Source organism: Aulonocara stuartgranti (assembly GCF_965226115.1).
Source record: "Aulonocara stuartgranti genome assembly, chromosome: 14".
Taxonomy (NCBI): domain Eukaryota; kingdom Metazoa; phylum Chordata; class Actinopteri; order Cichliformes; family Cichlidae; genus Aulonocara; species Aulonocara stuartgranti.
In genome coordinates, this window is record NC_138950.1 from 5,522,954 (window position 1) to 5,536,056 (window position 13,103).

General features: G+C 39.2%; 3 protein-coding genes across 7 annotated transcripts in view; 2 read left to right on the forward strand and 1 right to left on the reverse strand.

The window, feature by feature from the left end:
- sptbn4b (spectrin, beta, non-erythrocytic 4b) overlaps nt 1–13,103 on the reverse strand; it is a gene marked incomplete at its 5' end in the record, with an annotated part of 119,655 nt that overhangs the window by 106,057 nt on the left and 495 nt on the right. The gene's annotated exons all lie outside the window — the stretch shown is intronic.
- Nucleotides 388–4,626, forward strand: blvrb (biliverdin reductase B). The gene is made up of 5 exons (XM_082503909.1): nt 388–634; nt 1,896–2,057; nt 3,158–3,247; nt 3,337–3,468; nt 4,098–4,626. Exons 1-5 carry the CDS (start codon nt 550–552, stop codon nt 4,250–4,252), a joined length of 624 nt encoding a protein of 207 aa, XP_082360035.1. The 5' UTR covers nt 388–549; the 3' UTR covers nt 4,253–4,626.
- Nucleotides 5,531–12,432, forward strand: sertad3 (SERTA domain containing 3). Of its 5 annotated transcripts, none has more exons than XM_082504018.1 (3): nt 6,322–6,398; nt 6,507–6,580; nt 8,782–12,432. In XM_082504018.1, exon 3 carries the CDS (start codon nt 8,786–8,788, stop codon nt 9,698–9,700), a length of 915 nt encoding a protein of 304 aa, XP_082360144.1. In that variant the 5' UTR covers nt 6,322–6,398; nt 6,507–6,580; nt 8,782–8,785; the 3' UTR covers nt 9,701–12,432. The 5 variants fall into 5 exon arrangements, with proteins under 5 accessions (XP_082360146.1, XP_082360144.1, XP_082360145.1 ...); XM_082504019.1 differs by having other exon boundaries at nt 6,512–6,580; XM_082504021.1 differs by having other exon boundaries at nt 6,328–6,580; nt 8,782–9,457; nt 10,147–12,432.

The following is a 13,103-nucleotide window of genomic DNA, read 5'->3' on the forward strand; positions in this document are numbered from 1 at the left end:
TTCTGATATACTCATTTCTAATTGTATTCATTCTGGTAACCTCCAACAGAAATCTTAAACTTTTTAACTCTGCCACCACCAGCTTTAACTTTCATGGTTTCTAAAACTATTAGGAATAAATCAAACTAGGTATATCAACTATAGCTCACACAGATAGCTCACTGCAGAGTCACAGGTGGGAAAAAAATGTGAATTATACTTCCACCTATTAGTGATTCTGATTGGCTAATTTATACGTAATGAACTGTCTCACCTTCATTTTAAGATCGAATATATTTTGTAAATCTTTATCTTTATCTAAAAACATTTTAAAAATGTCTCTTTCATGGTAGTGGTTGCTATTCCTGCCCTGGAGTGACGCACAGGAGCTGAACGGCTCCTTTAACTCTCCATATAGGCGGAGTCTAAGATGCGGAAGTGCCTTCCTGTCAAGCCAAAGAGGCGTTTCGTTAAAGGCCAGATGTATTTTTAAGTGAATGCATCTCCTACTCCGGACACTCTTCAGCTGACCAGGTGTTGCTGTCTCGTGGATCCCGCTTATTAAGAACGATGTCGGACTCCATTAAAAACGTCGCGATATTTGGAGCCACGGGAATGACCGGGCTGGCGACCCTGCCGATAGCAGTAGCTGCAGGTGAGGAATAAGAGTAATAAAAATAAGTTACAGACGAAATAGAAGAGATCATGTATTTGTGTAACCGTGCGGGAGTCACACTGGGGTCTCTCAGGTGGGTTTCAGTAGGCTTTTCATGCATTGTTACTGTTGGAGTTAAAGTTGGAGTTTTCCGCACAGGCAAAACAAACTTTGATGCTTCAGACTGTTTTCTGAGCGTCCTCGTGCACCTGTAACAGGGTAGTTACACGTCCACCTGTGGAGGTCACAATAGGGTGATAAACATGAGGTCACGGGATTCCCTTGCGTAATAACCACATCTTAACTGTAACAGTTTCACAAAAAGCTGGTAGAAATGTTCCTCAGCCTGTTAAAATCAGAAGTTTCGCATGAATATTTATGACATAATTATTTTTTTATATCACATGTATTTGGTCAAGTTTTGTTAATTTTTTTAAAGGGTTGAATGAACTGAATGAACACATTTCAAGGCCTGATTTGTAAACTGTAAACTGTAATCCCCGATGAATGTCACTCTCTGCTGTAACTTTCTGTAACCCCCATTAGAAGTACAGCTGCAATAACCCACTGCTCCTCTCACAAAATCCCTTACACAAACACACTGTGTCATATGATTCGTTCGATTTAGCAACATTTCTATTTCCTTTCCTTTTGCTCACCCATGGCAAAAAAAAGTCGACTCATGTTTAACGGCACAGGCAGCGTTTTGCTGAGTCACGGCAGTTTGTGACACAGAGAGCTGATAGTAAAAAGCTGTTTGCTATCTTGCCCCCACAGTAAAGGGTGGGATCTCTCCTGAAGCTGTCACAGAGTCACCAGTCAACCTGCATTTGTATAGCACCAATTAAACAAATTAAATTAAAAGTACAGGGAAGACTAGAATACTGCTAAAAACTACAAAATTACATAGGAACACATTAAAAAACAGTACAAGCAACAAAAGCTTCTGAAGCAGTTTGTTGCTAGCAGTTTCTGCACAGTAACCAAACAGGAGAAAGTGACATCTTGAGTGTGCTGGTTGGCACCCAGGTGAGATGATCTGTTGTCATTGTGTCACCAAGACAAGTCCCTGCTCCTTTGATAAAAACAACACATTTCCATGACTGTAAGATCCTGCAACATGCACAGAAACCAATGACTTCAATACAAAACAAAAAGCACAGTATGCTATAAGTGAAAGTGTTTCATAATTAGGTGTTTATGGTCGAAGTTTAGTTTAATTTCCATGGGGTTTTTTTCTCTCTCTCTTTTTTTTTTTTAGGATACAATGTGACGGTGCTGGTGCGTGACCCCGCCAAGCTGCCTGATGACCACAAGGCATCCAGAGTGGTGGTGGGAGATGTGCTCAAGAAAGACGATGTAAAGAAGACGTTGGAGGGCCAGGATGCTGTTATTATCATCTTAGGCACCAGGAATGACCTCAGTAAGGCTGAAGAATTGCACATACAAGCAAATATAATAAGACATTAAATCAAAATGCACTCTTGCAATCATATCGCCAGCCTACCTGAACTCAAGAGGACTTATTTCAATGCTTAAATTAATACCAATGGAACTGCATGGATTTAAGTTTATGTGGTTTCATGTATTCATAGTAATTGTAATTGCATGCAGTCACTGAATCTTAAAATTCAGTTTCCTTACTTACATGTTCACCTTTCAGGAGAAAGACTATATATTTCAGTGATGTAATGATGTAAAACACTCACTAGAGGTCACCAAAGCATTCTTATTACATGTAAAACGTGACATTGGGTCAGTTTGACATAATCGAAAAGACACAGTATAGAGATGAATGAGAATTATAGCATAAAACTAAATAACATATGCATAGCTTATTGAATAATTTAATAAATTAAGGACTGTATAGAAACTACTAACTCTATAAAAACTGGAGAAGTCTCTCCCCTCCAGGGCTGAACATTTCCTCCACAACATGCATGAACTGAGTCCTTGGATCCAGGGGATGTTTGGCTCTGGATTACTTTTTGATATATTCATCAAGATAGTGTTTCTCAACTTTTTACTATTTCCTATTTCACATCGGTAAAGAAGTCTTTCAAATATCCCTGGATGCAGATGTGCATCAAGCCAAAATATTGTATCACTTCAAATTTGGACCAAAGCCCACCTCTGGGAACAATTTTCATGCAAATCTATCTACGACCTTTGGGTAATCCTGCTAACGGACAGACAAGCCGAACAATCACATAAACAACATTTAATTGACTAATTTCCCACCAAAAACAAGACATTTCTTTTAAATTTTAAATTAATATTAACTTATAAGATCAATTAACTCACGTTATTGATCTTTTAAATCATCAGTTAAGTCACTAAAGCACATAATAGAGATTTGAGTTTATATTTATGGTGCTCTCTAAAACGTTGGATTTACTTTTACCCAGTGGAGCATCTGTAGGAATGAAGCAAAACAACAATCAAGTACTGTTCTGCAGTTGTGTGTGTGTGTGTGTGTGTGTGTGTGTGTGTAATATCTCTAATCTAACTTGTATTCATTAGGCCCAACTACCATGATGTCTGAGGGCACAAAGAACATAGTGGAAGCTATGAAGGCGCGTGGAATCCGCAAAGTGATCGGCTGCATGTCAGGTATGCCTCGCTGCGTTAAAAAAAAGGAAGTTGAAGAGCTCATCGAAGTCTGTACAATCAATCATTTTTCTCATCTCTTTTCTTCCCAGCCTTCCTTCTGTGGGATCGCTCTAAAGTGCCGCCACGTCTGGTTCCTGTGACGGAGGACCACGACAGGATGTACACCGTGCTGAAGACATCAGGGCTGGACTATGTGGCTGTCATGCCTCCTCACATTGGAGGTCAGTAGTAAGAGGAAGCCAAGAGTTTTGGTTGCAAAGGTCCATTTTTCAGCTTTATTCAATCTGGAAAAAATTGAAACCAGCTAAAAAGAAAGTCCAGAAAAACAGTTTCTGGTATAGTTCAATATAATTTTAACCTTTATGTTAAAACTTATAACTCATCTGTCTGTACATAAAAATATAATACTAGGTTGGCAGCACAATTATACCAAAACTTCCTTGTTAAATGCTGCCCTCTTGTGGTGAATTCTTGTACTGAATTTTGCAGACGGGTTTTACAAAAGGTGTCTTTAATCGTGGCCTTGCCTACTACAACGAAGTGAGACGATTAAGGAAAGGAGTTACTTTTCTACACACATGTCAGACTGCTCATAATCTCTTTTCTAAATCAATGGTTAAAGTAAATATCGTCAGAATGGACTTGTACTCATTTACACTCAATGAAGGGAAGATTTTCGAGTTTGTTCATCCGGCTGTTACTTAGCGGTTTTGCTCTTCAAGCCCATTTGAGATAGAATGGGACAGTATGTGGGTCGTGGTCTAAAATGAGTGCAGCGTCTCTGCTGCAAATCAGGAGAGCGTTCATACATTCTCTTAAATTAAATGTTTTGTTCTGCCCTCATCTCCAGGTGACCTTCCTCTGACAGAGAATTACGTGGTGACAGAGAACATGCTAAAGGGAAGAGCCATCTCTAAACACGATCTGGGACATTTCTTCGTCAAGTGTCTCTCCACGTCGGAGTGGGACGGCAAGACTGTTGGAGTGTGCGGAGAGTACAAATAGTCCTGTAGTGCACACTGCTTATGCCCCGTTTAAAATCACTTCCTGTTATTGATGTTGAGCGATGAATGAAGGGAAGAGTTTTGTGTTGAACTGCTAATGTGTGGGGGTTTTTTTGTCCTTGCTTCAGTCTTTTCTATTCCCTTTTGTAATTATGATTTAGCATCTTTTGCTTGGTGTTCCTTTCTTATATTTTCTTTCATTATTAGCTGCATATATGGTCATCTTTTTTTCAAAAAAACAAGTGCCAAACCTGTAGTGTTACTTCAGCTCTTTAATTGCTTCTTTCTTCTTCTGCATTTCAATCATTACATCATGAGATGAGTCTTACTGTTCTCACCATTGTCCTAAAAATAAAAGACTTTACTGTACTAAAAGTTGTGTTGAACTTTACCACATTTTCACATTTAAAAGAGAACTAAATCTGTTTTCCACTCCTCGACTCATGTTCGAGCGGGTGAAGTGGTAGGGTGTATTTTAAGCCGAAATGGTTACAGTCTCCCTTGTGTGTGTCCTGCAGAAAAGACAACCAAGCATATCTAGATTTTGCACAGTTCTCTGACCAAGCTGTACCAAATTCACCGTGAAGAGGCTGCACAAATAAGGAAATCTTTTCACTTCAAAAATAAACTGGGTGTTTAAAAAAAAAAAAAAAAAGAAAAAAAAGTGAGGCGTGAATACGCCTTTTTACACCGTTTCTAGTTTCACACATTTTACAGCGCACAGCAGTTCCACTCATTGACATTTATAATGCAAAGGTTATATTCAGGCACATTAGATTATAAAAAGAAGGGACTTGGGATTCAAAGAATCCCACTTTAATACTCCTGGATTATAACCTGTGAATTACAAACAATACTTAAAAAGTAACTGCCTGCAAGGATTCAAGGATGGCTGCCAAGTGGGAAGACATTTCTAGCAGGACTTTAATATAATTTAATTTCTTATTAACTGAAAACTGTAAGTGATCACTTTGAAACTTGATATATACTATCCATTGATTTTTTTTTTTTTTAACACTATGAGGTCTTAAGTAATCTTTGACGATGACCCCAGCCACTCCCCCACCCTGACCCTTTATTTTGGAGAGAATCAAATACATACATAGATTTTTTTTTTAATCCCCAAACTTTACCCGAGACTAGGGAGAACAAATAACAGAACTGCATATTTTCAGTGTGTAGAGTTATGATTAGGCTTGACAGGGGGGAGGACTTTGGTTTTATTTTGAAAGCCACAACCGGAACTTACTTTATATTTCGAGCACGTCATGCTTCTCAGTGCAGAAGCAGAGGAGCAGCTACAGCTGTCCTTTTAAAGTTGACTATCCGGTTCTTCATGTGACTGAAAGTCGGGTGTTACAATTAAAATCGAAACCATAAAAACATAAACGCTCGTGATCTGGGGCAGTAGAGTGGGGCCTTCACTGACGGTCGCTTTCAGGTAAATAACTCTCATCTGCTTTGAAGAAGACTGATTTAAACTAATTAATTTTACTGGGCTTAAAATGACCTTTGCTGTGTATGACAGGTACATGTGGGATCCATACGTATTTTCCTTTTCGTTTATTCTTTCTTGTTTTGATTTTTCAGTGCCATGCTCAGAAATGTGTAGACATTTATGTGTATACATTTTAAAATTCTGAATTGGATATAAAATCAATCTACTGGAATCATTTCAATCTTGAAAGTCTAGCATTTAACTTAAAACACAGATGAATTAGAACTCGCTGAATTTTAAGTTTATTCAGCAAGTATTATTCCAGTTTTCTTCTTCTTTTAATAAAAGAGTCTGTACTAAAGCCAGTATAAGGACTGGAATCCAACTTCACTTGGTGATGTAATCATTTAGGAATTAGTGCAAAGAATATTATATAATAAGAATTTAAACAAACTGGTAATTGCAGCAGGGGTTAATTTACACTATTTCCAAGTTTAATAAATGTAAACTTTAGAATATATTAGCCGTACAGCTCGTTTAGCGTGTATTTAATGCGTTTCGTACATGGAAACTACTCTGGTGGAATGTAACGTATAAAAACTCCATTACCCACAATGCCTTCCTATAGCCAACCCCCAACTCTGAACCTCTTGGTATGAAACTCAAATCACGGGCGGGAGAAGGCGAAGGCAGACTTGAAGCTAACGACGTAAGAGCGTTTGGGGATTTTTAAATTAGAACAAGAGTTTTAAATCGATGTTTAATCGTTAACTTATTTATGAATGAACCGAGTAAAACTTAAGGGTAAATTTGCCAGTTCAGGTCGAAGCGAAGGCAGCAAAAGCATTGACGACTAAACTCACGGCGGAGAGACGGGAAGTGATTCAACAGGTTGGTTTGCTTAAAACAACTCTTACTTCCCACATGTGTTTGATCGCGAACTTATTGTTTGGTGGGCTAATTAAGATCGGTTTTAACTCCGTTCAGTCGATTATTTCGACTGTAAGTCGAATTAATTTGTATTTTTACCCGATGGCCTCGGGCGAGACTGTTTCCCTCCTACGCGGTGAAACCAGAGTTACAACCCCCACTCTCCATTTAAAGTACCCACATTGTTATGCTCATTTACAGGCTCACCATTTTAGTCTGAGCTCTACAAGGGCAGGTCCTGAGATTCTTTTAACTGTTATTTTAAAAATCCATGTGTTTCCAAACTTTATCCAGGGGTGTAGTGTTACGGATCGTCTCATTAATTAGCATTTTTACTAAAAGACTGCAATTTGGTGGTGTGGCGATTCCCACACAAGACTGAGACATGGTTTGAAAAGCTGTTTTACACCTAGATAAGTTGTTTGGATTATAAAAATGAATTGTCTAGTTTAATGCAGCAGTTTTCTCCACTGGCCTAGAATTTTTACAGTAGTCAAATGTAAAGGCGAAAGGCTGAGATTCTTCGAAAATTGCCCCACTTTTTGCATCTTAACAGGCATCACCTGGTTTGTAAAATCAGTTGTGGGGTAAACAAAAAGCTTAAAAAAGGAAGCCAGTCAGAATTTTTAGACTCCTGTATTGTTATACCTGACAATCAAAATGTATTTTATGTACTAGTAATTTAACTGTAGTAATTAAATATAAATTATTTGCAATTTTTTTGTATTGAGATCGAACTTTGTAATAAATTAGTAGTTAAAGCTTTAAAATACATTTACTGGAGTAAGTGCTTTCTTTAGGCTTGCCCCTGTGCTGTTATCCTTCAGCAAAGGGTACAGAAAAATCATTCACATTTTTAGGATTTATTTTATGATCTTATAACAACTATATTATAAACTAAAGAGTTTATCTGCATACAGATAACTTTAATTTTTGCTTCTTCTTGATTTGCACAGTAAACTATCTCAGCAGATATTTTGATAAAGGATATGGTTAATTTAGTCGGTTTGCTTCCGAGGTGATGTGAACAGCCAACACACTTTTTACTGGGGACATCAAGACAGGGACAGTGGTTATGTTGAACCCTGCTAGTTACAGAAACTCTGTATGTCCATATGTAAATATAAAGGTGAGAGGCTGAGATACTGCACTCTGTTTTGCATCTTAACATCGTTCGGGCATCATCTGGTTTGTAATATCATTTTTGCGGTAAACAAGAAATGACACCTTTTGTTGTCTGGCACATTTTTTAAAAGTGGGGTGAATTTAAGCAGATCTTTCGCAGGCTTGTGGTTTGAGTTTGTTTGTTTTTTGTTTTGTTTTTTCAAACATAAGGCCCGAGGGCCAGAATCGACCTGGCCAAGACTCCAATCTGGCCTATGTCCGGTTTTGGAAAATGTGAGGGTGGGGATAGATTGTGTAAATTTATTTTGGTATATGGTGTAGTATTACTAAAAAAATGATTTTTTTCCCACCGTCTACTTTTGAAATTATTATTAGTTGTTTTTCTCAGTGGGTTCATGGGGAGAGAAAATAGAAATAGTCTGTGAATAAACGTGAATGAGCAGTGAGCTACTGGAAAATGTTCTGTAATTTGACACATTTATTTATTTGTGTTGACAGATTTGCTACAGTAGCATTTCTTTGTCATGTAGAAAAGCTGAGGGGAGGCGTGCTGGTTGAAATGTCACTTCTTTTTCTTACATTAAACGTCTAGTTAAATATCTTCACTTCTACAGAAGGAAGAGTTTCGCTGGCTCGGCCCATTTAAGATCAACGTGGCTCACAACCATAATGAACTTGGCATCCCTGGTCTAAATAGTCTCTGTTAGTGAAATTCAATCTTCACAAAAATCCTACTAATTTCTCTAAATATTTACTGTCTTAGACCATATATCTGGTCCTCAATTGTACCTTTTTAAATTTAAAATACATTATAATAAATAAATGCTTACCACAGCCCCCAAACTAAAACAAAATCCTGTAGTTCTTTTTTTATTGATGAATGCTGGTCGATTACTTTGTTGGTGGTTGCAGCATTTTGATATTATTCTTTTGCAGCTTCAGTTTTTGAATTCAAGTGATTCTAAATGTAAAAACCACAAAATATGACCTGTGATATATTTATTACAACCCAGTAACATTTGTGCCTTATTTTGCAGCTTAATGACGATGATGATGCCGAAGGGGCAGAAGCGCAAACTATCCATAGAGGAGGAGGCTTCAGACTACAGAGCTCCCACCTGGGAGAGCCAGCAGCAGTTTCTGCTCACAGTTTCCCTCAACAAGTATCAGTTCTCCCAGCAGCTACGTGAGCCCAGCCTGCGACGGTCCGTCCTGATAGCCAACACCCTGCGGCAGATCAGCCTGCAGATGTCTATGGTACCATCAGTCAACGTGGAGGTGTCAGAACCTCCAGGTATTGCTTCATCTGCACTGACAGCAAGTATTGCCGCTGCAGCAAAACGTCATTCTGCTGTAACGGTTGACAGCTGCTCAGCTCTGGCCACCTGCCCCATGGTTTCCTTAAATTACTCACCAAATTCTACTGAAAAGACAAACTACTCGAGTGAATCAAATTTCCATATCAGTATAGAGGATGACGAGGACTGGGGATCGATGTCCACTGATACTGATTCATCTCTTTCAGCTGTCATTTCCTCTATTCTTGCCGCACTGGACTCTACTATAGACGGGAATCCTCAGCCACCTCCACGGATACCCCTCAGGCCCTTGGAGAACATGTCCAAGCCCTATGAGGGAAGCGTGGCCTTGGTAAATCACGGTCTCAGAGATCCCGGTGACTGCAGGGAGCAGCAGGAAGACGGCAGCATGGAGGTAATGAGGTCCAGCTACCTTGGGGATTTCACTGTGGAGGACTTGTTCCAGGATATAGACACATCCCTGGTAGACATAGACATGGGAGTGATTGGGCACAGAAGCACTGAAGGTGGACACACAGCTGGGGATGACCTGTTTATGTACCTGCCACCTTTCTCCCCCCACTCCCCTTTCTCACCACACTCTATAACACCCACCTCCCAAAATGCCCAGCCTGCTCTGATTGGCCAGTTGGCATGATGAATACAAGGCAACACTTATTATGTATAGTGACTGTTGTAAGCCCCCTAAGAGCTGTCGACCGCCTTTAAAACAGTATCTTTGGGTTAACTGTGGAGCGACTACTTGTTTAAAAAAACATTTTGTGAAATGTGGCCCTCATTTAAGAATTTTGATGTTGTTATTTTTGTGTATGAATTTTTAAATTCAGCTATCCTTTACACAAAACTACAGCGCTCCTAAAGTCCTGTAAAGGTTCTTTCTTTCTTTTATTAAAATCCTGTGTGCACAAGCTTTTTTAAAAATGTGCAAACAGGACAAATAAGTCGCTGGACTAATGTTAAAAAAGAGGAGGAAAGAAATCACCTCACTGGACTTTAAGGTGTCTGTACAACACTGAGAAAAATAACAATTATGGATTTAATCCATTTTAAGTACAAATTAATGGTTTGTACATTACTTCGCAGTCTAATGATGATCCCGAGGGGGCAGAAGCATAAACCCTCCCCCTCAATCCAAGTCTGATGTACCCATCTTCACTCTCCACCAGCATCTGCTTCAGTCTCTTATCAAAATCTTGTGAGGGGAAGGAATTAGCTCGAGCATCTTTATCATAAACTCTGGTAGAGTTTATAAAAACGGCTTGCGTGCATGAACACCCTTCACTTGCCGTCTGCTCTGTCCTCTGTCGATCATTACACAGCCTTTAACCGCGGGGACAGGTAAAGGTCTGTGCACTGTCTCAGCACAGCTCTGCCAGTTAATGTTGAGGACATTCAGGCCTGCAGTGCATGTGTGAGCTACTGTGTTTTCAGTAAAGCTCTGGGTACATCCACATTAATACAATTTAGTTTTAAACTGTAACCTTAACTGTGTTTGGACCTAACAATCACACCGCTATAGAAGACGCCTAACACTGAGAGTTTTTAAAAATGCAGTCTGAGCTTGGATTATTTTTTTTAATGGTCGGCGGTGATGGAGCAGGCAGACATGCTTGTTTTCTAATGTGTCAGAAACGCGTGTCTGCACGGAGATCTTTTTCCTTTTAAAGGACCATTTTAAGATTTGCATTAGTCCTCGGTGTGCCTTCTTTCTCTTTACACCAACGCAGGCTTGCTCAGTTTACCTGAGCAGTCAGCATGCTAGTTTAGACGAGTGGTTCTCAAACTGCGTGGCATTGACAACAGGGTGAAAAATTCTAATGAAACTGATGTTTTTTTTCCCCTTTGTTGGGTGGAGGAATACGTTTGATGCTGTTGCACTGATGATATGCACCTTGTATAAGTAAAATCCAACTTTTTCCCCCCCCTTTTGTTATTTGTTAGGGATTGGGGTGTTTTTTTTTTTGGCTTCTGAAGTGGGGTATGCCATAAAAAGTTTGAGAACCACTGGTTTGGAGAGATTTATAAAAACTGCTAAAACAATCAGAACGGAGATCATTTTCATTTAAAAAGTGTTAGTGTGGATGTAAGAAAAGGCAGCTTTCAGTCATGCACTGGTGTTCATCCATGCAGCGATTTGACTGTCAGGGCAGCACATGAGACAACTCCTTGTTACCACAAATGTAAAGTGTGAGCTCTGAGATTTGATTTGACTGATATTGGATGGAGAGGATGGCTGAAACACTAATGTTATAGGTCAAATCTTCAGTAGAGAAATCACTTAACCTCTTTTTTTTATTAATGTCAGGATTTCAAACAGTAAAAATGGGCAGGAATCAAAGATTATCATCAAAAGTATTGATCGGGTGGATTGGCTAAAAGATGTTCACAGAAACAGCATTTAGTTCATTAACAAAATAGTTACCGCGTTTGGTGGATTTTGGCGTTTCACGCAGAGACTGAAAAGCGTGAAAGCAGAATTAGTCTCGTCTGAAGAGTTTCCTGAGTGCAGCTGTGGCTCAGGAAATGATGTGACAGATGGTGGTTGTGAACCGCTCTGTGCACTGTTGTATTTTAGTTTTTCTTTTTTTCCTTTAAAAAGATGTTTTAGAGCCTTTACAGTACTGTGATGATATACAAAGCATCCTCACCCACTCAAGCGTGACAGTCCAAAGCCACTGGTCACGTCACCTCGGGTATCTGCAGCCGTTATGCAACAGCACTTTGTTGTTCAGATGTATTATTGATCAGGTGATTGAGTCCAGATGGTGCTGACTTCCACGCTGTGAGCAGTTCATGAATCAGGTCAGTTTCTGCCAGTTTTAGCAGGCTTCACTTTCTCAGTGGTTTCTTTTGTGGCAGTTTTGTCATAATATGGATTCATAAGTTTGTTCAACTAACAGTATTTATTTTAGAAAAGGTGACATTTCAGGGAACAAGTTCATTTTCAGTTCTGTTAGATGTTACTGTAGGAACATGTAGGAATTTATACCAACTTTGCTAAAATACCCGACGGGATGAAATGTTTGAGGAAGCACCCCAAGTGCTGGTTTTTGTATTTTTATATCCAGGTTATGTATTGAAGTTGCTTTCTATGCATACGTCCTTTCTGAGTAGCTGGCTTGCAACTCCAAAATATTTATGAATGACTCGTTTTGTCAACAGTGAGTAATTTATTATCGTATCACACTGACATATTACTAATGGTATATTAAAATACCGTCATGGCAGTTATTTTATTTACTTTTTTCCTCTACGCTTTAGAGATTTGTAAGATGTTTTAAAGTGTAGGGCAGAATGCCCAGATACTGTGTATTTTTGACAACCTGTTTACCTGTACTGATGTTTTGTAATAAAATATGCAACTGTGTAAAGAAAAAAAAAAGACTAATTTCATTATCTTTGTGCATCACATACCAGAGTTTTTTTTATGTTAAACTTGTGTAAGAGTGCAGGGAACTTGTTGTCATAAAGAAACCAGTTTGGACATGATAAGCGACAATACTCAGGCTGTGGTGTTTAAATGCCCTCAGTTGATACTAGCAGGCAAGTGTCCGACACCAACAACCACACAACATTCAAAGTCTCTTGAATCTTTTGTTCCATATTCTCATGCTTGAACTTCAGCAGGTCACTATAACCTCGTCTACATGCCTTGATGCAGGGTATCGAACTCCAGCCCTTGAGGGCCAGTGTCCTGAAACTTAAATGTGTCCCTGCTGCAACACATCTGAATAAATTAGGTCATTAGTAAGACTATAGACCTTGACTGCATGCTGAGGGGGCAACCTCTAACTATAAGTGTTTGGAAAAATGTACTTTTATCCATGTTCATTCACTCATGACCTGCTGTAATGTGAATCAAATGCCCGAATTGCCACCTCAGCATGCAGTCAAGACTCTACAGTCTAGACCAAATTTTATTCAGGTGTGTTGCAGCAGGGACACATTTAAAAGTTTCAGGACACCGGCCCTCGAGGGCTGGAGTTTGACACCCGTGCCTTAACGCATCGAGCTGCTGCCGTGCGATTGGCTGATATTTG

Excerpts from the sequence above, each read along its gene's own strand:
- blvrb (XM_082503909.1), top strand. The coding sequence starts at position 550 with ATGTCGGACTCCATTAAAAACGTCGCGATATTTGGAGCCACGGGAATG. Across the intron at positions 3,248-3,336 it reads AGTGATCGGCTGCATGTCAG|CCTTCCTTCTGTGGGATCGC; the intron begins GTATGCCTCGCT and ends TTTTCTTCCCAG. Across the intron at positions 3,469-4,097 it reads CATGCCTCCTCACATTGGAG|GTGACCTTCCTCTGACAGAG; the intron begins GTCAGTAGTAAG and ends CCTCATCTCCAG.
- sertad3 (XM_082504020.1), top strand. The coding sequence starts at position 8,786 with ATGACGATGATGATGCCGAAGGGGCAGAAGCGCAAACTATCCATAGAG.